General features: G+C 42.9%; 1 protein-coding gene across 6 annotated transcripts in view; it reads left to right on the top strand.

Moving 5' to 3' along the window:
* Positions 1-25581, top strand: part of mideasb (mitotic deacetylase associated SANT domain protein b) — a 76304-nt gene extending 50723 nt beyond the window's left edge. For 5 of the 6 annotated variants that reach the window (XM_048537273.2, XM_048537268.2, XM_048537269.2 and 2 more), the window contains 10 exons: positions 6752-7091; positions 8267-8333; positions 11888-12030; positions 13638-13741; positions 16028-16103; positions 17083-17171; positions 18224-18367; positions 20768-20956; positions 22369-22559; positions 23212-25581. In XM_048537273.2, the coding sequence (XP_048393230.2) occupies positions 6752-7091; positions 8267-8333; positions 11888-12030; positions 13638-13741; positions 16028-16103; positions 17083-17171; positions 18224-18367; positions 20768-20956; positions 22369-22559; positions 23212-23374 (1506 nt within the window). In that variant the 3' untranslated portion in view covers positions 23375-25581. The remainder of the gene's footprint in view (positions 1-6751; positions 7092-8266; positions 8334-11887; positions 12031-13637; positions 13742-16027; positions 16104-17082; positions 17172-18223; positions 18368-20767; positions 20957-22368; positions 22560-23211) is intronic. The other variant, XM_048537274.2, reaches the window with a different exon arrangement.
* Positions 25582-26855: the final 1274 nt, after the last annotated feature.

The raw sequence follows: 26855 nt of genomic DNA, 5'->3' as shown, positions 1-26855 counted from the left end.
ACACAGATCCTTGAAAGTTGCCACCCAGGTTGACAGGGTTGTTAAGAAGGCATACAGTGTTTTAGCTTTTATTAATAGAGGGATCGAGTTCTGGAACCAAGAGGTTATGGTGAAGCTGTACAAAACTCTGGTGTGGCCGCACTTGGAATATTGCGTACAGTTCTGGTCACCACATTATAAGAAGGATGTGGAAGCTTTGGAAAGGATGTAGAGGAGATTTACTAGGATGTTGCCTGGTATGGAGGGAAGGTCTTATGAGGAAAGGCTGAGCGACTTGAGGCTGTTTTCATTGGAGAGAAGAAGGTTGAGAGGTGACTTAATTGAAACATATAAAATAATCAGAGGGTTAGATAGGGTGGATAGGGAGAGCCTTTTTCCTAGGATGGTGACAGCGAGCACGAGGGGGCATAGCTTTAAATTGAGGGGTGAAAGATATAGGACAGATGTCAGAGGTAGTTTCTTTACTCAGAGAGTAGTAAGGGAATGGAATGCTTTGCCTGCAACAGTAGTAGATTCGCCAACTTTAGGTTCATTTAAGTTGTCATTGGATAAACGTATGAACGTACATGGAATAGTGTAGGTTAGATGGGCTTGAGATCGGTATGACAGGTCGGCACAACATCGAGGGCCGAAGGGTCTGTACTGTGCTGCAATGTTCTATGTTCTATGTGTTGTCCCTACTTACACCAAACTTCATAAGCAGTGCGTTTTAGTGTAAGCAAGTTCTTCCATGTATCCTTCCGTATATCTACTGCCCAAAGCTTCCGAAGACTTTGTCCCCTTGTTCTAGTACCATCAAGTCCGAATATGTTTCCTATATACTTAGCAGAAGAGAAAGAAGGAGGGCAGTGTAAACTTAACAGCACAGTTCTAACGATTATGCCCAGGGTCAATGATGTGAAGCAAGAAAGCAGACAGAAATTAGATCACACAAACAGACTTAGTGACTATTTGCCTAAACCAGTCACTATCTCGTACACTTAAGTCAATTCTCCCCTCAATCTCCTTTGTTTCAAGGAGAACAACCTCAGCTTCTCCAATTGTGGTAAAATCCCCATTCCTCAAACAAATCTGGCAACTTCGAGAACCCACATCACCTTCCTACAATAGGGTGACATGAATTGGACCCAAGACTCTAGCTGTGACCTAGCCACAACTTTATACACTACCTCCTTTTGCACTCAGTGCCTTTATTTGTGAAGCCCTAAGTCCCATATACTTTGAAAACCACACTCTCAATATTTTCTGATATGCTGTACAGTTCCTGTCCCTACACATAATCTTTAGAACTGTGCTTTTAAATTTACATTGCCCTCCTTCTTTCTCTTCTGCTAAAATACATTTTGTCTATTTGCTAGATTAAACTCTATCTGTCCCTTTTCTGCTTATTCTCAGCCTGCCTTATTTTTAGCCCATGCCCTAATGCAGTTGATAAGTATCACCCTCACTATTAGTCAACCTCCATAAGGGATTATCTAGGGTGACTTTTGACAATGAGCCATAGAAGATGTTAGAATGGGTGAAGATGTGCATTTTGAAGAGTGTCTTAAAGAGAAGAGTAAGGTGGAGAGGGTTAGTGAGGGAATTCTAAAGCTTAGCAATGAATACGATAGTGGAGTGATTTAAATTAAGGATGCATTTGATAACCAAGACAGTAGCAGGATAGAACGATTTACGGATATAGGGAGCGTATATGAATATGAATGAATATGAGGTGAAAAATTTTTGTGCTAAGACATTGGCTCCCATTCTTAAAATGTAGACCAGCAAACACAAGGGGTAATGGGTAACCAGTCATGTTGCAGGTTAAAGAACAGGCAGAAAAATTCTGGATGATCTCCACTTTATGAAAGGTGAAAACTGGGAAGCCAACTAGAGCAGCATTTGAACATTTGATTTTAAAGTCGTGGATGAGAGTCTCAGTAGTAGGTGGACTGAACTGAGGCAGGGTCAGGTGATTTCAGGGAAGTGACCAAATGTTTGAAGATTCACTTTTGGAGCTTTTGATCTGCCAGACACACATTAACTCAGACCAGGAGTGGGCCATTCAACCTTTCAAGTTTGTTGCGCTATTCAGTGAGATGATGACTGGTCTATTTGCGTTCTGAATCCCACATTCTCATGTACTCCCAATAACGCTTTGATTCTTGTCAGACGGGGGTATCTATCGACCTCCAGCATAAAAATGTTCAAATACTCCCCTTCCTGAGGCACAGTGTTCCAAAGTTGGACAGCCCTCCTAGGGAAAAACAAAATTTCCTCATCTTTGCCCCGAAAGGGTAACCCCTGATTTTAAAAGTGTCCCTTAGTTCTAGACTGACCCATATTATTTCCACATCCACCTTGTCAAAACTAGTTGGGATCTTATAAACATCAGTTAAGTTGCTCCTCATTCTTCTAAACTCCAGTAGAAACAAGCCTGGTTTGTCCAACCTTTTAATACAAGACAAACCACTCATTCCAGCTAATGATTTAATGGACTTCCTTTGAATCATCTGCAAAACATTGACACCCTTTTCTAAATAGGAGACAAAACTGCACACAGTATTCAAGAGATAATGGGAACTGCAGATGCTGGAGAATTCCAAGATAATAAAATGTGAGGCTGGATGAACACAGCAGGCCAAGCAGCATCTCAGGAGCACAAAAGCTGACGTTTCGGGCCTAGACCCTTCATCCGATGAAGGGTCTAGGCCCGAAACGTCAGCTTTTGTGCTCCTGAGATGCTGCTTGGCCTGCTGTGTTCATCCAGCCTCACATTTTATTATCACAGTATTCAAGATGTGGTTTCACCAATGCTTTATGTAACAGGAGCGTAACATCCTTGCGTATATGTTCAATTCCTCACTATCCTGATTTGGAAATATATTGCTGTTGCTTCACTATTGCTCCAGCAAAATCCTGAACTCCCTCCCTAGGTCTATCCAGAGTATATGGATTGAAGCAGTCCAAGAAGGCAGCTCACCTTCTCAAGGGCAACTAAAAATGAGCAATAAATTTTAGCCCAATTCCACAAATGAATTTTTAAGTGTACCATTCCATTAGTCTTATTAACCACTTGCTGTACTACATACCAGCATTTTGTGGCTCATGCTATCTATCTAGATTTTTCACAGTCTGAATTCTGCAGTTGTTCTACACTTTAGTACTACCTTTTTTATAAATTCTTCCTGCTAAAATGAAGAACGTTAATTTTCCAATATTATACCCATTTGCCAGATTTTTGTCCACTTACTTTATCCGTCTGCATCTTTATTATGTCAAAATCAAAATACTGCAGCTGCTGGAGATCTGAAACAAACACAGAGAATGCTGGAGAATCTTGAGGTGTGGCAGCATCTGTGGAGATAGAAACAGAGTTAACGTTTTGAATTTGAAATTAATCTTCCTCAGACCAATTAAGTTTCTCCAGCACTTTTGGCTTTTATTTCTCTATTATGTCACCTACATAATATACTTTCCTAATATTTATGTCATCTGTAAATTTACCACCTTGTTTTTGTTTCCTTCATTTAAGTCATTACCTTAAACTTTTTAATGCTTCGATTTATGTCACACGCACTATTTCAGATTTTTGAGCCATTTGAAAGGTCGGGTTACCTCTTCAGAAAATATCGGTGGACTGACCTTGTACAAAACACTTGCTGAAATGGAGTGAAAATGGTCCATTCAAATTATTGTCTGTGTATTTTTTGCAGCTGATGTAGTTATCACTGGCAAAGAGATGTTTGTTGCCCACCCTTAGATGGTGATGGTGAGCCACCTTCCTGAATAGGGACATGAGGTGGTTTGCCAGACCATCTCAAAGGGCAGAGACTTTACACCTCTATATTGCAGCAATGGTTTATACTTAGTGGGAAGATATTCCAATTATATCTTAATTAGTTAAACAACACTCAGTAGTTGTGTGATAATAATTAATAAGTAGACCTAATTAGTTGAATAATTACAGCTGCACAGCAAACATATGTAATGCAGCTGTAACATGTGGGAGCTAGTGGACACCAGTGTGACCACCAGCACCTACATATGGAGTAAGCATCTGTAACTCAAGGAACCTCAACTCCAAGATCGATGTGATGGAACACTCACCACTTGCGTGGATGAGTGAAGCACTAGCAACAAAAAGAAGCTTGACACCATCCAGGACAAAGGAACCTACTTGATTGGCATTCAGTGTAACACCTTGATTGGTCACTGCCTCCACCATCAGTGCATAGCAATAGCAGAGTGTACCAGATGCACTCACCAAAGCTCCTTCAGCAGCATCTTCGAAATCTGCGATCTCTATCACCAAGAAGGACATTAGCAGCAGGTGCATGGAAACATCATCACCTGCTTGTTCCTCTCTGAGCCGCACACCATCCTGACGTGCAGTTATTATTGTTGAAGGAATAATGTCATTGGGTCAAAATCCGGGAACTCCTTCCTTAACAGCAATGTAGGTACTTACACACTCAAGAGCTGAAGTGGTTTAAGAAGGCAGCTTACCACCACCTTGTCTGGGGCATGTTCAATGAACAATAAATGTCAGCCTAACCAGTGAAACTCATGTCCTGTGTAAAGTAAAACTTCTGTTCAAGAAAGGAGGAGACAAAAAAAAGCGGAAACTGTTGGCTAGTTAACTTAGCATCTGTCATTGGGAACATGCTTGAATCTAAGATTGAGGGGACAGCATCAGCACATTAGGAAAATCCTAATATAATGAGCCAGCATCACCACAGTTTTGTGAAAACAACATTATATTTGTGAAATTTGTTCGAATTCTTTAAGGATTTAACAAGCAGCATGGATAAAGGGGAACCTATAGATGTTGAGTATTTCAGTTTCCAAAAGACCCTTGATAGGGTGTCAAATTAAGTTCATGCACAAGATAACATCTTGGTATTGGAGGTAACAATGTGGAGCTGGAGAAACGCAGCAGGCCGGACAACAGAGGAGCAGCAAAGTTAATGTTTCAGGTCAGGACTCTCCTTCAGGGGTGGGGTGGAAGGGAGCTCAGAAATAAATAGAGAAAGGAGGCATGGGCTGGGGAAGGTAGGTGAGGATGAGAGGGAGGGTTGGACGTGGGATGAGGCCAGGGTTGTCCCACGACCAACCCTCCCTCTGATCCCCGCCTCCTTGATCTGACACAGCCTGTCCATCTTCTCCTCCACCTATCCGCTCCTCCCACCTCACTGGCCAATCCCCACCACTCCCTACCTGCATTCACCTATCACCTTCCCACCTATCTTCCCAGCCCCACCCTCCTCTCTCTTTATTTCCTAGCTTTCACCCCCCGCCCCCCCAATTTCTGAAGAAGGGTCCTAACCCAACATGTCGACTTTCCTACTCCTCTGATGTTGCCTGGCCTGCTGTGTTCTTCCAGCAGCACACTGTTATCTTTGACTCTAGCATCTGCAGTTCTTGTTATCTCTTGGTATTGGAGACGATATGTTATCATTGAGAGAGGATTGCCTAACTAACAGGAAATGGAGGGTTAAGATAAATAGATCATTCTCGGGTTGGCAAACTGTAACTAGTGCAATTAGAACTGAAGCCTAAACAACTTACAATATATATTAACTTGGACTAAGGTACTCACTGTATTGTAAAATGTGAGGCTGGATGAACACAGCAGGCCAAGCAGCATCTCAGGAGCACAAAAGCTGACGTTTCGGGCCTAGACCCTTCGTCAGAGAGCCCTCTCTGATGAAGGGTCTAGGCCCGAAACGTCAGCTTTTGTGCTCCTGAGATGCTGCTTGGCCTGCTGTGTTCATCCAGCCTCACATTTTATTATCTTGGAATTCTCCAGCATCTGCAGTTCCTATTATCTCTCTACTCACTGTATTGTATCCATTTTTGTTCTTGATAGAAAGATAGGAGGAAAGTTATGAGGAGAAAAGAGTATTGATGCGATCTCACCAATGTTTTGTGTGAACAGAAGCACAACATCCTTGCATATATGTTTAATTCCTCACTATACTAACTTGGAAATATATCACCATTCCTTCACTTTTGCCATGGCAAAATCTTGGAACCCCCTTCCCAAGGGCATTGTGGGATTACCTACAGCACATGGACTGCAGCGGTTCAAGAATGCAACTCACCACCACTACCACCTCAAGGGCAACTAGGAATGAGAAATAAATTCTAGCCCAGCCAGTGATGCCCACAATCCCAGAAGTGAAGAAAGTATAGCATTCCATTGGCCACCTTAAGGGGAAACTAGACAACCATAAGAGGGAAAATGAATATAAATGGTGGGAGATTTAGATGAGAAAAGAAGGGAGGAAGCGCCAATGGAGCTGAAATTGGCCGGTTAAAATTTGCTGTAATTCTATGTCAATACTTGAATCACAAAACATAAACTCATGCAAAGGTGGCTTATCTGAAATGTTCAGATGTCAATCATAAACACTGTCACATTTTTCCTCTTGCTTCTTTTGTTCTCATGAGATCAGCATGTGGTTACAGTGGGTGTTTAGAAAAGGATCTTCTCTTGTAGAATGGTGCGCTCTTTACCCAGCATTCACAGTGGCAGAGAAAGTGCCCTATCTCTGGCAATGAAGACATGCTTGATAGAGTGGTTTCTGTACTGTTGTGGATGCTGGGTAAAGACCTCTTCATTTTCCTGAGAATCTGTACATGACAGATAGTGACCAGTCTGAAAGTAAAGACAGCTGGTGCCAGTCCCGAGGGTATCCAGAATTTGCAAGTTTCACTGTACAGTTTGTTGTGTCTGAATAAAACGTATTGCCTATCTTTACAGGAGAATGCTAGCTCCAGAGGTCATGTGAACCTGACAGCAAAGCTGAAACGGCGACCAAGACCAGAGCCTCTCTTCATTCCACCCAAGCCCCTCAACCATGTCTCTGTCATCACTTACCCGCCTGGCACGCTTTATCAGAGCAACCTGCGCTCGCCAGTCAGATTACTTGACCATCCCATGGACAAGAACTTTCAGCCTCCACCCTACACACCCCCACCTATCCTCAGTCCCATGCGGGAGGGCTCAGGATTGTACTTCAACGCTTTCCTGTCATCTTCAAGTAACTCATCTCAGCCGGTCACACCAAGATCAACGCCAAAAGCATCTTTAAGCCAATCAAGTGAGTTCTTTGTCCTACGACTGTTCTTACTCAGCTGCAATATTGTATTGTGGGGAGGTGTTCAACATGTTCAACCTTCCATTTTAGAACCAATGGTACTTAGTTGTCACTGTGCTGGCACTGAGATTTCAGGAATGAGTTATGATGGCAGTGTGGACTTTCTGTATCAAACGCCATAGCCAGCAGTGTGGTTACTATTCTGGATTTGTGTCCATCTGGAACTAAATTCTGTGTGGGAAGAGATTTGGATTATGAAAAAAATTGAATTGATTGTAGTACCTATCTCTAGAAGTCCTTCTATACTACGTCCTAACTTAGAATGATTATTCTATTTCTAGATCTCTGCTGTGTGTTTTCTCTCTCTCCTTGCCTTATTCTTGCCCATCCCCACCACCTCTATCCCATTGCTGTCTCTCTCTCTCTCTCTCTCTCTCTCTCTCTCCTCTCTCTCTCTCTCTCTCTCTCTCTCTCTCTCTCTCTCTCTCTCTCTCTCTCTCTCTCTCTCTCTCTCTCTCTCTCTCTCTCTATACTCCCCTCTCTCTCTCTCACCCCTGTCTCTGTCCTTTGCTATCTGTCTCCTCCTACCAGCACTGTCTTGTTCCCTATCCTCCCGTGGTTTCCCTCTCACTCCTCCCTCCCATTCCCTTCCCACTCCCACACACCAATAATGTGCATTTAGCATTTTAAGTAGTAAAATGTCCCAAAGAGAACTGTCGAACTAAACTTTACACTGAAACACTTACTTAGGAACGGTAGCCAGAAATTTGGTCAAACTGTAGCTTTGACAGAGATTCTTTAAGCTGGAGGGAGAGTTTGAGACGTTTTTATTTGAAATTCCGGAAATGAGGATCTCAATGGCCAGAGGCACTGCCACCAGTTCTGGAACGAAGGAGATTGTAAAGTAGTGCAAAAGGCCAGAATTGGACAGTCCCAGGAACCTCAAAGGATTGTAGGACTGCAGGATGTTGACTGAATTAGGAGGGATGTGACCACATGTTTTAATTTTTGTCCTTCATGAAGCACATTGGCGTATTTTGCTCTTGTTACTGGCCCTGTATAAATGCAAGTTGTAAGTCTAGCATAGTCGATAGAAGATGAAGTACATGTAGCCTATGGGTTTTCGCTCTAGGTCTTTCATGTGGTTGTGACAATTGTAAAAATTTTCTCTCCTCTAGACAGTGCTGATACTCCCCCTCCGGTTCTCTCCCTCATGAATGAAGCCACACCAGCAAGCATCGAACCGTAAGTAACCGCAAAAGGTTATCTTTATATTCTTCTGTTTTTATACACCCTGGCTTTCTGTTGAAAAGTGGTACAGGACGTCACTAGAAATCAGATTATAACAGCTATCAAGTGGATAATGCATCTGGAAACCAAATTTGAAATTGAAAGCTCTAAAACAAGAAAGGGAATCAAAGCGAGAGTATGAAAAGATACTGGCAGCTGACATAAAACAGAGACCAATGTCATTTAGAAGAGTGAGAGGGTGATTAAATAGATAGAGTGAGCCAGTGAGGGACTGAAAGAGGATTTATACATGGAGGCAGAGGCACAGCTGAGATGTTAAATTAATAGTTTGCATCTGTCTTTACCAAGGAACATAATGTTGCCCACATCACGATGGAAGAGGAGATAATTTGGGTATTTTTAAGGAGCCATAAAAGATTAGATGAAATTGGATACGCAGTTGATAATGCATCAGGACCTTATGAGATGCATCCAGGGAAGTAAGGGCGGGAATTACAGAAAAATGGGCCATGATTTTCTGCCCCCTTTTAGATATAGACCGTGCCAGAGGACTGGACAAATGTTACACACTTTCAAAATAAAAATGTGTAAAGATAAACCCAGCAAGTACAGTCTAGTCATGTTAACCTCAGTGGAAGGGAAGCTTCATAAACTGATAACTAAGCTAACTTAGATTACCAGGGAAAAAATTAATAGCCACTTAGGCAACTAATTACAGAACGCCAGCACAGATTTGTTATTGGATAAGTCATGTTTAATTAACTTGGCTGAATTTTTTTAATGGGAGTTGCAGAGTTGAGAAGGGTTATATGTTGATGTTACATCCGTGGAATTTGAGGTGTTTGATACAGTGCCACACAACAGACTGAGGAAAGTCAAGATTCTGGGAATAAAAGGGATGGTAACAAAATGGATATGGGATTGGCTAAGTGACAAAAACAGACCGTGATTATTGGATATTTTTCAGACCGGAGTAAGGTTTATTATAGAGTTCCTCAGAATTAGTGTTCATCTTCCTGTGATTCATATTGATGGCCTAGAGTTGGGTGTGTGGTGGACTATTTCAAAATTTGCAGAGTATACAAAACCTGGATGCGTTGTGAACTGTGATGGAGGTAGTTTAGAACATTAAAACAATACCTACAAGTTGGTGGAAAGGACGGGCAAGTTAGATTCAGTGCAGAGAAGTGTGAAGTTACTCATTTTGGTAGGAAGAGCATAGAGTGAAATTATGAACATTAAGGGTGCAATTCGAAAGATGCAGGAGAGGTGAGACCTGGATCTTCATGCTCACTGAAGATGGCAGGAAAGGTTAAGAGACTGTTTAAAGAGTACAGCATCCTAGGCTTTGTTAATAGAGGCCTTAGAGTACAAGAGTAAGGAAGTTATGTTAAACTTGTATAAGACTACTGGTGCAGCCTCAACTGGAGTATTGCTTCCAGTTCTGGGCACCACACTTTAGGAAGGATGTGAAGGTGTTAGAGTGAAAAAATGATTCATGAGAATGCTTCCAGGGATGAGGAACCTCAGGCATTTGGATAGATGAGACAAGCTAGGTCTTTTCTCCTCGTGGAAGAGAAGGTTGAGAGGAGATTTGATGGAGGTATTTAAAATGATTAAAGGGACTGAACAGAGTTGATAGAGGGAAACTTTTCTGATTGAGAACCATGGGCACGGGTTTGGCAAAAAGAGCATTAGCAATCCGAGGGGAAAAAATAATCTTAGCAGGGATCTGTAACATGTTGCTTGACTGTATGCTGGAGATAGGTTCAGTTGAGGCCTTTGAGGTAAGTGGATTGTTATCTGGAAAGGAACAAAGTGCAGGGTTATAGGGAGAAGATGGGAGAGCTGCTGTAGGTAAACTGTTGCTGCAGGGAGTCAGCACAAACGCAATGAATTCAACTGCCTCCTCCTGTGCTATAACAATTTTTACCTGGTGGGAAAGAGGGAGCCCAGCTTCCTAACTGGCCTCAGTACGTTTTGGGGTTGTGGACTGGCTTTTGTGGGAGGGGAGCTGCCTATCCCCTGTGTTGAAATAAATGTTGCAGTGGTGATAGGATTGTACAAAATCAAAGTTGCTGGAAAAGCTCAGCTGGTTTGGCAGCATCTGTGAAGGAGAAAACAGAGTTAACGTTTTGAGTCCGGTGACCCTTCCTCAGAACGGATGGGATTGTGTTCAGCCTGATATCCGTCATGGTTGAATTGCCAGGCATTAAAGGCTTGTGTGGAAGTTGACCCATTGTAGAAGGGGAGAATGAGAGAGATAGTGGGGCACTTCCTGAAATTGGAAAGAGACCAGAGACAATTAAGGGGGTAATGCTATCCAGTCCATGGTGCCTTGCACAGGTAACTTCATCACCAATGGCCTATCAATCATGACATTATGACGGTTTTTTTTTATTGGGACTCAATACAGAGAAAGGGGAGTAATGTTGAGGGTAATCTGGGGGCCCAGTCTTAAAAAATTTTATCAGCCCATTTGGAACTGAAAACAGGAAGCAGTTTCTCGCATATGGAAATCTGGAATCCTATTCCACAAAAGAGTGAGATTGAGTGCAGAGAAGTGTGAAGTTAGTCATTTTGGTAGGAAGAGCATAGAGTGAAATTATAAACATTAAGGGTGCAACTCGAAAAATGCAGGAGAAGAGAGACCTGGGTGCAATCAGTTGGAGTTTTGAAGATTGAAATCGTGTTTTTGTTTGTGGGGGTATAAAAAGATATTAAAAGGGTAAGGCAACATTTGGAGTGTAATCCTGGTTGCCCTGCTATAGGGCGTATATCATTTAACTGGAAAGGGTGCAAAAATGAATTACAAGGATGCTACTGAGACTGGAGTTTTTGAATTATGAGGAGAAACTGGGTGGGATTGAGAGTTCTTTCCCTGAAGTATAGGAGGCTGAGAGGTTTAAAATCACAACGGAGTAGATAAGGTGAACAGTCAGAGTCCTTTCCCCATCACTGGGGAGTCCAGAATTAGAGATCATAGGTTTAAGGTGAGAGGGGGGAAGATTTACAACAGACCCAGGGTCAGCTTTTTCACACAGAGCGTGATGCATATATCGAATGAGCTGCTAGAGAGCATGTTAGAGGTGGATACAATTACAATGTTGAAAATACATCTCGATGGGTACTTGAATAGGAAAGATTTAGAGGGACATGGGTGTAATGCAAGTAAATGGGACTAAAACAGTTTAAGAAACCTGATTAGCATGGACAAGTTGGGCTGAAGGGTCTGGTTCAGTGCTGTGTGGCTCTGTGATGTAATGGAATGGCAGAACAAGCACAGAAGGCAAAATGGCCAACTCTTTTTACTGTGGAAAGTAGCAAGATTTCTTCTCAAAGTCTCGATGGGATTCAGTTATTTTCATACCAACTCAGCAGTGAAACATCACATGCTAAAAAGAAAAATTGTTATGGGGCGCTAATTATCAGGACTTGATATCTTCCAACGTTTGGCCAGAGTACAAGGTGATGTTGGTGGAAGAGAGGAGGTGCTGCTATTTTTAGAGACTTTACCATCACTTTCTTTCTCCCCCACCCACCCTCAGGCGGATTAACATCGGTCCACAGTTCCAAGCTGAAATACCTGGGCTACGCGATGGGTCTCTGGCAGCAGCAGATGCCAGCCATGCTGATCTGGTCTTCAAACCGTGGGAGGGTCACAAAACCAATCGGCTTAACCAGCAGAGCGGTGAGATAATATTTTGTGGAAGAAACTAGATGTGCAATATAGAGATAGTAGGAACTGCCGATGCTAGGGAATCTGAGATAACACGGTGTGAAACTGGATGAACACAGCAGGCCAAGCAGCATCAGAGGAGCAGGGAAGCTTGACATTTCGGGTCGGGACCCTTCTTCACGAATATTTCTGACGAAGGGTCCCTACCTGAAATGTCAAGCTTTCCTGCTCCTCTTACGCTGTTTGGCCTGCTGTGTTTATCCAGCTTCACACCATGTTATCTCAGACGTGCAATACAAATGGGTGAACATCATGATGGCCAGAATGGAGAAGATTGGCTAATTGCTGTGACAGTCACCCTGACACCCATTGCCTGCTCTGCCATAAATAATTGGAATTAATTTGACACCCGTGGTTAGCATTGCTACTTCATAGCATCAGGAGCCCAAGTTTGATTTCTGCTTCGGTAACTGTTTGGAGTTTACACATCCTGTCTAGTTTCCAGGTATACATGTTAGATGGATTGGTTTTCGTTTTCAGGGATAAGTAGGCCAGATAGATTAGCAATGGGAAATGCAGGGTTACAGGGATAGGGTGGGATACTGTTTGGAGGGTCAGTGTGAACTCGATGGGCCGAATACCCTGCTCCCACACTGTAGGGATTCTGTGATTCCATGAGTTCATCTCCAGGCTTGTGACCCCTCTGAGCGGTGGGAGGGGATGGGCAGGAGTGAGGGTGTGTGGGGTTGTGTGTTGTTGGGTAGGAGAGAGAGAGAGAGAGAGAGAGAGAAGACTTATTGGAGTAAGGGGAGAGAATTGGCCATTGCTGTTTTGGAGTGCATGACCAGCATTCCCTCTGAGACCTGTGGGCTGCGACAATTTCTGGAACTGGAGGGCATTACTGTGATTTGCATGCCAACGCCAATTGGAGCGACTGCACATGTGCTCAGCCTCACTGCTTTAAGAGAATGTTGCTCATGACCCCATTTGGGGTCTGAAACTCCATTTTGACAGCCCCAATCTACATAATGCAAATGCCCCCCACCTATTTTGCTGAAGAAATAACCCCGTTACTTCTGGGAGACATTTATGTAGTATCAGTTATGAGCTCCCTTTGCCGCAGCTCATAGAACTTTTTTTTGAAAAGTCTCTACTTCCGGAATTTGATTAGTGAGCTGTTTCAAATGAAATCTGTTTACAGAGTAAACAGACTATGGTTTCTGCCTAATGCTCAGTTTGTATGAATCCTGTCCTGCCTTCACCTCACTAACAGACACTTGTTCTGTAATTCAATATACTACTTCACAAAAATTTCTCTAATCCTTGTGCTGTGTACCCTCCAATACTGATACCATTAAACAGCCAGTTAAATTTGTATTCTGGGGATGATGCTTGCCAGCAGTGGGTGACTGGCTAAAGGGGCAATGAGGCTGGGTAATAATAACACAGTGACCAATGATATCGGGCTATAGAGGTCATCTGTATCCTAATTCTCAGTAAGTCCCATTTCCTCATCACCCCTGCACTCCTTGAGTTACACTGAACACACGGTCTGACAACATTTTAAAATCCGATGTTCTCCCAACTTAATGCTTACTCTTGTTTGGTTTTCTGAGTAGTGGATGACCTGATGACTCTAGCCTGTTCCAGCATTTTACCAGGAGGAGGTACAAACCAGGAGCTCACCTTACACTGTCTGCACGAGTCGAAGGGCAACATATTGGTGAGTAATCCTAAATCTCTGTCAGTTTATCTATACGACTTCTGTCTTTTTCTCTATCTCTCTCTCACACAGTCAAGCACTAACACACACGTATGACTGCATGTAACTTACCCTGCAGTTCAGATAAGTGTCGTATACATGCACTTTACATGAAAGCATGCATGTTTAAATGTATAAAATATACACATGTTTAGAAAATATAGAACGTCAGAACTGTTACATCAAAGAATGGGACCGTTCGGCCCAAGGCAGGAGGTTCATAGGGAAGCACAAGTGGCTCAGTGGTTAGCACTGCTGCTTTACAGCTCAAGGGACCTGGATTTGATTCCACCCTCTGGTGACTGTGTGGAGTTTGCACGTTCTCCCTGTGTCTGCGTGGGTTTCCAACGGGTGCTCCAGTTTCCTCCCACCGTCAGAAGATGTGCAGGGCAGGTGGATTGGCCATGCTAAATGCACGGTTACAGGGTTAGGGTGAGGGGGATGTGCGTCTGGGTGAGATACTCTTCAGAGAGTCAGTGCAGACTCAATGGGCCAAATAGTGTCTCTGTACTGTAGAAATTCTATGATTCTGAGTCACATCCACGCTAGCTGTCTGCAAATGTGCTCAGTTCCTCTCCTTGACCCTTGTCCAGTGCCCTTCAAGATGTTTTTTATTCAGATAATTATTTAATTTTCTTTTGAAAGCCATGATTAAACCTCAAGCAGTTTGGAAATGCTGTGTGCCAGTCCTCCTGTAACCTTTCTTCCCTTCGCCATTTACCTTTGATTGGCTCTCGACTTTAACAGTGGAAAACATTTTTCCATAACCCACCCTATCTAGCTCCTCCAATCCAATGTCAATACATGTGAGGCTGGAAAAGCACAACAGGTCAGACAGAATCTGAGGAGCAGGAAAGTCAACATTTTGGGCTGAAACCCTTCGTCAGGACTGGGGAGAGGTCGAGGAGCCCAGAAATAAATAGAAATGCTGGGTGGATCCTCTTGTCCTTAACTACCATCCCACCAGCGTCCACATCCAGAAGAACATCAGCTGTCATTTCCACTACCTCCAGCAAAATGCTACCACCAGAAATACATTCCCCTCCCGTCCCTTGCCCACCTACTGCAGGATCCATTCCGTCTGGGACACTCTGGTCCACTCTTGTTTTACCCTCAACAACCTTCCCCATAAGCCCTTCCCTTGCATCTGCCATCAGTGTAAAACTTGCCCATTTACTTCCTTCGTCCCCAGTATCCAAGGGCCCAAAGATGCCTTCCAGATGAAGCAGCACTTTACCTGCACTTCACCTGCACTTCACTGAAACTAGTCTACTGCATTTGCTGCTCACAATGTGGTCTACCCTACATTGGGGAAATGAAGCATAGATTGGGCGACTGCTTTGCAGAACATCTATGTGCTGCCTACAAAATGGCCCTGAGCTTCCAGGTGCCTACCACCTTAACACACCACCCTATTCCCTGGCTAACATTGCCGTCTGAAGCCTGCTGCAGTGTTCTAGCAAAGCTGTTTAGTGCAACCTGGAAGAATGACACCTCATTTTCTGTTGGGAACCCTGCAGCCCTCCGGACTAATATCGAGTTCAATAATTCTCCCAAGTTCTAGCCCCCTCTACCCCACACTCTAGGCCTTGTTAACAAATAGTCTGCCATTACACACCAGCATTAACAGTCTCCATTAAACAGCTATTTTCCCTACAAGCTGGATCAGTATCTACTCCTTTGTTCGACTGTTCTTCTCTCTCTTTGGGCTCTATCCCATCCTATCATTTACTTCATACCCCCTCCTCCCACCCTATCTTTTGCATATAAGTTGACCTGTTCCTAGCTACCATCAGTTCTGAGGAAGGGTCACTGGGCCTGAATCATTAACTCTGATTTCTCTTCACAGATGTTGCCAGACCTGCTGAGCTTTGCCAGCAACTTTTGTTTTTGTTTTTGATTTACAGCATCCACAGTTCTTCTTGGCTTTTAACTGCTTTCTCAACCTGTCTTGCCATCTTCGATGATTTTGTGCACCTGTACACCCCCAGATCTCGCTGCCCCAGCACCTGCTTTAGTGTTGTGCCTGTTATTTTATATTGGTCTTCCACATTCTCTCTCCCTGTACGTCTCATTTCACTGTTCTGCATTATGTTAGATCTGCCACATGTTTACCCTTTCTACCAGTCGGTCAAAATCCTCTCGAAGGCTAATTCTGTCCTCTGCACAACTCTCAATACTCCATATGTGTGGTGTATAATTAATATATATTCATGTAGCTCATGTTGTTTTGCTTCTTCCCATCAGGGTGCCTTGAATATGCTGCTTATTAAAAAGACCCCACGGGGTAGGAATAAGGCATTACTCAATTACCATTATGCAGGTAAGTGATAGCTTTCAACCTCATCTCCTGCCTCTCCACTGGTTTGTTTTTGCAGTGGCCTTATGTTGGGTAGAGTAACTTCCAACTGGCTGGGGGAAATGTTGGCCATCCTGTGTTTGGTACAGAGTCAGCAGTAGCTGTGGGATAGCTCTTGGGTGTCTCTGTGCTGAAACCACATTGTGCCAGTGCTGCGCTCCTCACAGTCTGGCATCCAGTTACAGAGCTGTTAGGCCCCACGTTGGGCGGGCATTGTCTCCAACACAAGGCGGTAGACTTGAGTTCTGCCTCAGAGACTCCAGCACATCTTCCAGGCTGACACCGCCAATGGAGTACTGAAAGAGTGCTGGGTTGTTGGAGCTGTCATCTTTGAGATGAGATGTCAGACGGAGACACCCTGCTGTTCTCTCCGGGTGAATCTGATCACACAGCCTTAAAGAAGAGCAAGGGATGTCCTGGCTGATGCTCACTTGAGCAGGTTATCTGGTTGTTACCATGGTACCATTTCTTGAGAGTGTACTGCCTACAGATTGGCAACTGCATTTCCTGTATTACAGCTAGAAATATCTGAAAGGATGTTAATGAACTGAATTCCAGAGCTTGAGCATGGTAGTTTGATTAAAATCGGGGATGCCATAATCTGAGGAAGGCAGTAACCTGGATGGGGATTTGCTGGGCTGGAGGAGGTTACAGAAGATAAGGAGGGGGTGAAATCACTTGCGGTAAGACCTGGATGTGATTTCAGGTCTGTTCTGGGTTACCTAGTCATTACAGTTGGCTTCATCTGGGGAAAAGGAGGTGGCAAAATGAAAAGAACTGGACCTGATTCATCCCCCTGAGCACTAGTACCTGCTGGTTGTTCCAGTGACTCTGAAGGTAGATCAGCACTTGTTGACCGTGTGGGGGAATGGTCTCTGAGGGAGTCAACAGTGCAACCAGAGCTCTTCAACGATGCATAATGACATCTTATTATGATCAACAGGGTCTGATAAGTGGACGCCTACAGAGAAGAAGATGTTCAACAAAGGGCTGGCAGCACACAAGAAGGATTTCTTCCTTGTTCAGAAGCTGGTAAGATCCAACATGCTTAAGACCAGTTAGCAGGGGTGTGTGGAGATATTGTTGGTAGGGTGTGCAGAGAAGTTTAAAGGGTGACTTATGAGAGGGAATTGTACCAGGAACCCCTCTCGTATGGAGAGACTGGAGGAGCTTCATGTGAAGGTTAAAGGATATTTGTAAGAGTTTTCCAGAATCATGAATGTTTTGATCGCGTTAAATAAGGAGAAACTGTTTCCAGAGGCAGAGAAGCATCAGTAACCAGAGGACACTGAATTACTGTATACATTGAGTGTGTATACTGTTTGAACAAAGGCATAGTTTGTCAAAGCATTCTGTCTTGCAGTTATCAGGACTATTTGCAAGAATATAATCTAAAGGAGAACAACATTTTGTACTATATAAGAAGTGAATACAAGTTGCAATGTGGTGCACTTACACCTAGTGGACTGCACATGCAATACCATGTTCATTGCAGACAAATAGAATATTCATAGATTATACTGACCTGAAACTAAGAAAACAGGCAAGAAATATTTTCTGGTTCATTCCTCAGGTCATTGCCTCGACCAATTAATCAAACTATGCGGTTTAATATTTTAAACAAAGCTTGGTAGTTAACTGTCAATCATCATTAACTACTGTGTTCTCCCATGACAATGTTTCTACCAATCAGAATCCATGTGCTAACCAATCAGCACTCTTCTCATTTAGTATAAAGTATTGTTCCACTTTACTTTTGTATTTCTTGTGAATGTCCTGACAAGTGTATAATGAAAGATTTAAACAAAATCCTTTTTCCTCACCAAGACCCAAGATTTATCAGCATAGGTAAAAGAATCAAAAGCTGCATGAGATGAAGTGAGTTGCATTCTAGAATATGCTATCTGAAAGTGGGTGAAAGCAGATTTGAAAGCATTTATCGAATAATGCTTAAACATTGAGCAAAGAGAAGGTTATAAGAATGTGGGTCAAGAGCAAGGAAGTGAGTCTAATTGGTTAGCAAAGATACAATGGCGTCCTTATCTGTGCAGTGTGATTGTGAAATACTTCCTTCTGTGTTACAGGTGAAGACAAAGACGGTAGCCCAGTGTGTTGAATTTTATTATACGTACAAGAAGCAGGTCAAAATTGGTAGGAATGGAACACTGATATTTGGCGATGCTTCTGATAATAAGTGTGAGGAGGAGCCAGTCGAAATTGACAGGAAGGTAAGGCCTGCTCTTATTGTATGTTGCACAAAACGTCTTGAGGTTGTGGATGGCGTTCTAGGAATGCAATTATTTCTTGTATAGGCCACACTGGAACTATCGTCTTTAGGTCTGGTCTTACCAACACCTTTATAGAATGGGAAATGAATTTCAACATTAGTAAATGTGAAATGTTATATTTTAGCAGGATGAATAAGGGGGGAGGGAATTCGCATAATAGTTTATGTGGAGGCAGTGGGGGCTCTGCGTCAGCAGTAGAACGTTTAATGTTAAAGATGGTGGATTGGGTACTGGTTAAGCAGATAGCCTTGTCTTGGATAGTAATGAGATTCTTGAGTATTGCTGGAGCAGCACCCATCCAGGCGGGTAAAGGACTTTCTATCACACTCCAAACTTCAGCATTGTCATGGGTGGAACAGGATTTGGGAGCCAGCAATTGAATTACTCACCCTGGACTTTTCAACCTCTGACTTGCTCTTGTCAGTGCCTTATCTATGTGGCCAGTCAAGCCCAGTGCCTTGTCCATAGATTCCTTAGCATGTTAATGATGTGGCTTTGTGACAGTAATGCTATTGAAAATCTGAGGGAAACGGCTAGGCTTTCCCTTGTTGGAGATTGTCATTACCTGGCAATTGCGATGCCACTAAATGAGTCTGAGGTTCAATATAGTGCATGTCTTCCTGAATGTGGTAGGGGCTACATATAAACAAATGAAAGGATTCGGCCTCCTCTTATGAGCTAGTGGTAAATGTAGCTGTATTAAAGCCATACAAAAATTAAAGAATCTTTTTAATATCAGCTTAGTGTTTGGGCTAAAAGAAAACTAAATTATGGTTGGAGATAGTATGAACTGCAGATGCTGGAGAGTCTGAGATAACAAGGTGGAGAGCTGGATGAACACAGCAGGCCGAGCAGGAAGGCTGATGTTTCAGGCCTAGACCCTTCTTCAGAAAAAGGGTGTGAAAGGATTTTTCTGAAGAAGGGTCTAGGCCCGAAATGTCAGCCTTCCTGCTCCTCTGATGCTGCTTGGCCTGCCGTGTTCATCCAGCTCTACATCTTGTTATCCTAAATTATGGCTACTGCATTTTCTGTGAAAGCCTTGCATTTACATAGCACTTTCCGTGACTGTGGGACACTCAAGTGCTTTGCGGTCAATTATGTACAATTAAAATATAGTGGTGTAGGAAATGCAGTTTGCAAACAGGATTTAATCAAACCAAAACTGATAAAGCAGATAATATAAGAACAAGTTGTTAAAATTTGTACGTTTTAAGGAGTATCAACTGGGGAGACTGAGATAGGGGGGAATTCCAGAGGCTGGAGCCTAGAAATCTGAAGAGAAGGCTCCTACTGATGGGAGAATTGAGCCCGTGGGAGGGAAATACCAAAATTGGAGGAGTGCAGAGATCTCAGCTGGAGGACATTGTACCTACATATGGAGGAATTTGAACATGATGATGACAGCTGTAAAACCACACATTGGTCAATCAGGAGATAACAAATTTCACTGGGTACAAAGATCAATGGGTAAATAGATTTGGTATGAGTTGGAACATAATCAACAGGATTTGAAAAATCAGAGTCAGTACAGTGTGGAAGCAGATTATGCAGCCCAAATGACCCTCCAAGTAGCATCCCACTCATATCCAGTCCCCGTCCTCTCCCTGTAACCTTGAATTTCCCATGGCTAATCGATCTAACCTGTACATCCCTGAACACTATGGGCAATTTACCATGGGCAAACCACCCAATTTGCAGATCTCAGTACTGTGGGAGGGAACTGGTACGCCCGCTAGAAGCTGACGCAGTCACGGAGAGAATGTGCAAACTCCACATGGACAGTCGCACAGGGGCGAACTGAACATGGGACCCTGGCGCTGTGAGGCAGCAGGGCTAACCACTGAGCCACCATGCCACGCACAGTGAAGGAGGACAGGCAAACCAGGAAAGCATTGACATAACTAGTCGACTTCCAGATTGTTGTGAGGCTGGTTGTGTTTGGTAATTGGCAGTTTCTACGCAGAGTCCTGTGCACAGTCCAAAGATTGCTAGGTGGATTGGCCATGCTAAATTGCCCGTAGTGTTCAGGGGTGTTTGGGTTATAGGGGGATGGGTCTAGGTGGGATGCTTCGAGGGGTGTTGTGGACTTGTTGGGCCAAAGGGCCTGTTTCCACACTGTAGGGAATCTAATCTAATCTAATCTGAGTCAGGAGATAATCAAAGGCAATGGACAGGGGTTACAGCAGCAGAAGCAGGGACAGTGACAAGTGGAAATTATTAAAGAGGTTGCAGTAATTTGATTTGCTGATGTGACTTCACACATTCTGACCCTTCCACATCCATTGCCCAGCACTTCTGCAGCCCAGCTCCCTCTTTAACATCTCAATTTTTTTTTTACAGGATTCTCACCCTCGTAGAGCCCGAACGCCTTACATAACAGAAGTTAAGAAAGAGGAGGACAATGATGAAGAGGAGGAGGAGGAGGAGGAGGACAGGGAACAAGAGGATGATGAGGAGGCTGGCCCAGATCACAAAAAGCTGACTCTGACCCAAACTAAGCTTGTGAAGACTGATCAGACCCCAGTAGCTGTAAGTTAATTTGGTTTATGTGTTAATGAAGTGTTAGACTTAAGGGTGTTTATTAATTGTGATATAAGCTGACTTTCATAAAGTAACCTGTCAGTCTGCCTGGTCATCTCTACCACTTGCCAAATTAATGAGTGCACTGTTCTCGTACAGTACAAAAACGTTGTTCCCTTTCACATCGGCATTTCTTGTAAATTGTCCCGATGAGTGCAAGGTGAATAGCTGTCACATATGTCTGTTTTCAGCAGTTATCAAAGGAACCTTTATTTCTGCAGCCCTCCTATATCAGTTAGTTGCTGAAGTAGTAGAAGGAAGGATTCAGCCTATATTTCTGGGGAATTTGCCGGTTTTTATTCAACGCTAACCAAGCACATGGGGAAAACAAGAGAAACTGTCACAGTGTGATAAAAGAGAGATGAAAGACTTGCATTTCACTGGTATCCTTCACACCTCGGTTAAAGAAGTATTTTGAAGTATACTAATGCTGTGGGAAGCATGGCAGGCAACCTATGCATGCAAACGGCAATGAGAGAAATGACGAGATAAGTTGATTTTGTGAAATTAAGATTGAAGGAAAAATGTTGGCCAGGACGCCAGGAAAATTCCCCTGCCCTTCAAAATACTGTCTAGAATCTTTCACACTTGGTTGAGAATGTGGAATGGGGATTTGGTTGTACATCCAATTTGAAAGATGGTACCTCTCAAAATGCGGCACTCCCTCAGTATATCCTTTGATTAGTGCAGTGGCCCATCTCTTTTAGAGCACCATTCTAATGGGAGAAAAACATCTGGTTAATTAAATTAAATTAAGAATGAGTAACAACAAAAAGCAAAAGATATCTTCACATCTGAATCATAACAGTCCTGGTTTCTCTTGAGATGCCCACTGTTCCTTTCTCCATTATGAACACCCAGGTTAAGAACAGCCAGAGTGATGGCCCATGGGCTCCACTCATCCTGGACCTACAAGCTACCTTTTTAGGCAGCTTCACCAGAAGATCCTCTGACCTGCCCACCCCACGTTGCACGAGGCAGCCATGAGTAACTCAGAAGTTAAAGAATAACCCCCTTCAAGGACTGTGATCTTCAATCCAGAGTATGAAAGTAGGGCTGTGGACTCACCCCACTCGTGTGCCAGATAACATTTGTCCATCAATCAGTATTACGGAAGCAGATCATCTAGTCATTTTTCTCATTGCTGTTTGTAACTTGCCATGTGTAAACTGACCGCTGCATTTCCCGCACGTAGCAGCTCTTCAAAGTTAGTGCTATGTTGGCTATAATACTTGTTGACGTTGTGAATATGGTTATATGGACAGAAGTTATTTTCTTGACCTTGTTTTCTGGAGAGTTTCACCATTCTGATCAACTATGCACTCTTTCTCTCTTGCTCCCTTTTATTTTACATATTGAAGCAGTCTCAAGGTGTTCACTTGCGGAAGAATCCTGATCCTACGTACCGATGTAGCTACAGACCACGACAGCCTGCAGCGTCCACGACACCACCCCGCATGCCATCCAGGAGCGAGCAGGCACAGTCGGGTGTCTCTGCCAAACATGCCAAGCAGAGCCAAGAAAACATTTTCCCTTGCAAGAAGTGTGGGAAGTAAGTTGGGGATTTATGTGTTGAAGGCTAAAGTGTTGGGTGTTATGAACTATGCTATCTTCATGCCCTATGAAGAAGAGGTAAAATGTGCTGAGACAGGTTGCTGCCTGGTGCTTCAGCCAAGGTGTCACTCCGCAAACATAAGTTGGTGCACTGACCAAATTACAAGTTGCATTGCAAGGGATATGAGCCAAATGCAGGCAAATGGGACTTGGTCAGCATGAGTGAGTTGGACCAAAGGGTCTGTTTCTGTGCTGTATTACTCTATCACTAAAAGACCTATCAAGACTCACCTCAGTCCTCCTGGCATTTCTGTCTTCTCAGGAGTGAGGTAGCAATCAACAAAAGCCCATAATAGAACACTGAAATTGGAAGAGTCCTTTCAGACCCTTGAGCCTGCTCTGTAATTGAGTTTGATCATAGTTGATCTGTCCCTCAAGTGCATGTAATTTTCTTGACTCCACCTAACACAATCCACAGATCTGTCCTGAGAATTCCAAGTGATCCACACAGCTTTTTGAGGTGGAGAATTCCAGAATTCCCTTTAGGGAAATGTCTGGGGTATTTCTGGCTGACTGTGAAAGGGAATGATGCTACCTTGGTCAGCAGCTGTGTTCTGAGCCTAACCTCTGATATGATTTTTCCATTCCAGGGTTTTCTTCAAAGTGAAGAGTCGGAGTGCACACATGAAGAGCCACAGTGTCCAGGAGAAGAAGCAAAGGGAGGCAGAGCTGAGGAGTCGTGTTATGGCAGACGAGCAGAGAGAGGAGCAAGAGAACTACGATGATTTTTCCGATAGCTACCAAGATGAGTAAAGATGGAGAAGAGATCAGGCTCCCCTCAACAGTCTGCAAATCTCAGCAGGACTCGTCTGTTGGCCATACCTTCTCTGGGAAGCTTCGCCTGTATCTCTTTGTCATCATTTCTTCCCCATCCCTGGCCCCTCACACAGAGAAGTGGGGATAGTGTATTTTTTTAAGGCTATTTCAGGCCAATTGCAGAGCAGGTGGTTTGCTGAAGTAACAGCAGTGTTGGCAAACAAAGGTTACTTGTTGGAAAATCTTATGCACTTTTTCTCAATTGTGTCTGTTTAATGGAACATTTCCTTTCACCCACCCTTCCCCCTTTTATTTACAATTGCACAACAGATTTTCTGCACAGATTGAAAGATTACTTGGAAACAGTGTTGCACACTTGTTATGTATGAAATTGATGAATCTTATTGTTGCTCAGCAGAAACAGGCTTGGAACATTTATTCAACTTAAAGGAATCACTGCATTTGTACTTTTGCATCACACTATACAAAATGACATTGCATGACTTTGGACTACAGTATTAGAGATAGACAACCATTACACACTGTCAGTTTAATGTAGCCTGATCTACACAGTTAGGCTGTTTGAGTTTGGTACTTCATGTGAAATCTTACTGAAGATCTGATTTGAATGCTGGAGTCAGAGCTGCCTTGATCCTCAGTAACCTGGCCTAATGATCTGTACCATTGTTTTAATGCAGATCAGTGTTTATGAAACACACTGATAATCTACCAATTTGTGGATGTGTTTTATTCTTTGGAATCAAATCATTCAGCTTCCACAGTGCCCAGACCCAAGACAGTCAGGATGTGTTGTCCTTTCATCTGAGATTGTTGCCCTAGGAATGCATCGTTGTGCGAGATACCAGTTGCTATATGAGGTGAAATGCTGGGGCCTTGAAATCTGTTACGTTCTTTCTCTGCAAGCAAGTTTGCAAAATTTACAGGGCTAATAGCTGTGAGTCATTTTCGATGGGCGTCATTTGCTTAGACCTGGAACTCCTGAAGATTCGTGCCTCAAGACTGGTTCCACTGGTATCATCAACCACGTGGCCTGACCCTCACCTGCACTGTTCCACTGTCATAGGAGGAAGCCATTCTGCCCTTCACAGTTGCTGCAAGTTGCGAATCTTTCAGGCAGGTACAGGCCCTTTCAAAAATCATGACTGGCAAGTTACCAAATACCATAGGGATTTGTAATTTCCTTTGTTACCATTTCTTATATTTTTAAATTACATTTCCTCAATTGGCATTTATTTGAAATGGATTATTATAAATTGTAGCAGCTATGCTCTGGTACCATTGCCGGCTCTGGTTGGATGTGTTCCTGGAGGCACATGTCAAATATTCCCTCTCCCTGTAATTTTTATAACGGATTAACTAGCTATAATAGGGGCAGACGAAGAAAAAAGTGCAGATGTTTCCGTCATTTCTTTTGGAAGATTTTTCTCCCAGAGTTGATGGCAGCAGCTTCAAGGAGATTAATCCTTATTTCCTGGAGACGTCAGAACTGTTTTTAAGGTTGATGTTCCCACGTATTTTAAGAAATACTGACACATTGCCACAAGTGCACAACCTTTCTAATTTGATATTCAAAGAAGAACTGGATTGGGTCATTTAGCGACTTCTGGGTATGCAACCCTTAAGATGGGAAATGTGTGGTCCTCTTAACCCTGCAATGTATTCACCCTTGAAAGCTGCTTTCGCTTGTATTGCCGTTGTATATACAGCACAAAGAGTATCTATAGCATCTGGATCTACAGCTATGGCTGTTGGCATTGAATTTAGCAGCCTGTTTTTCTGCGGGCTTTGTAAATATCCAAAAAATGACATTATTTATTCTTCCTATGGCTTATTTGATTTCTGTATAAACTTTATAAAGATTTATAAAGACTTTTAGTAAGGCTGGCCTATATAATTTTTTTGTGAATGGTTTTGTACATTTTGGTTTCTTTTCTTCACCCCTGCCTTTTTAAAGCTTATTTAAACCAGCTTATAAAAGCACGTTGGGACACCCTCACCACCTACTGAATACAGTCTTTCTGCAATGTAATATTTGTACTTTATTTTGTATCAACAATTTGAAGCTTTGTTTTACAAAAAATGAGATTGTAAATATACCATTATTAAATGTAACTGCAGTTCACTTTTTAAAATAATTTGTTTTCTGTCGATAAAAGTAAAGAACATTCAAAGTCTGTGATGAACTCAATGTCACTGGGTGCTTTATAGCCAATATGTACATGTAAAGATTAACAAACCACAATATGATAATGAGCAAATAATCTAATATTGCTTAAAGGATAATTTTAGTTAGGATAAATTCATTTTGGTAAAACAAACAAACAAGGGCAGGATTTATACAAGTAATAATATGGATGTGGGCACTGTTGTAGAACAAAGAGACCTAGGGGGCTCAGGTACCAAATTCTTTGACATTTGTGTCACAAGCAGACAGGGTGGTTAAGAAGGCATTTAGCATGCTTACCTTTATTGCTCAGATCTTTGAGTTTAGGAATTGGGGTGTCATATTGAGATGGTTGGTGAGGCTTCTTGTAGAGTAGTGTGTCCAGTTCTGGTCACCGTTATGGGAAGCATATTATTAAGCTGGGGAGAAAAGATTTAGCAGATGTGGCTGGGAATGGAGGGCTTGAGTTATAAGGAGAGGCTGGATAGTCTGTGACATTTCCACTGGAGTGTAAGAGGTTGAGGGGTGAGCTTTATAGAGGTTTATAAAATCATGAGGGGTGTAGATCAGGGGAATGGTAGGTGTCTTGTCCCTAGGGTGGGGAGTTTTAAAGACTAGGGGTTATATTTTAAGTTGAAGGGGGAAAGATTTAAAAAAGACATGGGTGTAATTTTTTTTATGTGGAGTGATTTATGTGTAGAGTGACCTTCCAGAGATAATGGTGGATGTTGGTACAGTTACATTTGAAAGACATTTAGATAAGTACATGAATTTTAAAAAGTTTGAAGGGAAATGGGCTAAGCGCAAGTAGGTAGGACTGGTTTAATTTGGGCTGCTCCTCTTCAGACATTTCCTGGTGATATTTTACATCTTCTGAGAAAAGAGATGGGGCTTCATATTAATAGAACTTATGGTCTTAGTCAGCCTGTTTCAGTGCAACTACAATCCAGGCATCTACCCAATAATATGAAAAAGTACCCAGGTTTGTCTTGTATTCATCATCAATTATTGCCCATCAGTCCATCATCACTCTTCCAATGATACAGTGTGTCAAGCAGCGCATGTTCAGTAATCATCTGTTCACTGACGCTCAGTTTGGGTTCTGCCAGGGCGAAACAGCTCCTGACTTCATGAATCCAAACATGGGCAAATGAACTGTACTGCAGAGATAAGGTGCAAGTGACTGCTTTTGACAGCAAGACAGCAACTGATGATTCATCGTATCAAAAAGGCTGACTGAAACCAGACACAATGAGAATATTGGGGAAAATACTCTGCTGGTTGAATTGAATT

The sequence above is a fragment of the Stegostoma tigrinum genome, chromosome 10, assembly GCF_030684315.1.
Source record: "Stegostoma tigrinum isolate sSteTig4 chromosome 10, sSteTig4.hap1, whole genome shotgun sequence".
NCBI classification, from domain to species: domain Eukaryota; kingdom Metazoa; phylum Chordata; class Chondrichthyes; order Orectolobiformes; family Stegostomatidae; genus Stegostoma; species Stegostoma tigrinum.
This window is presented reverse-complemented; position numbering and strand designations above follow the sequence as displayed.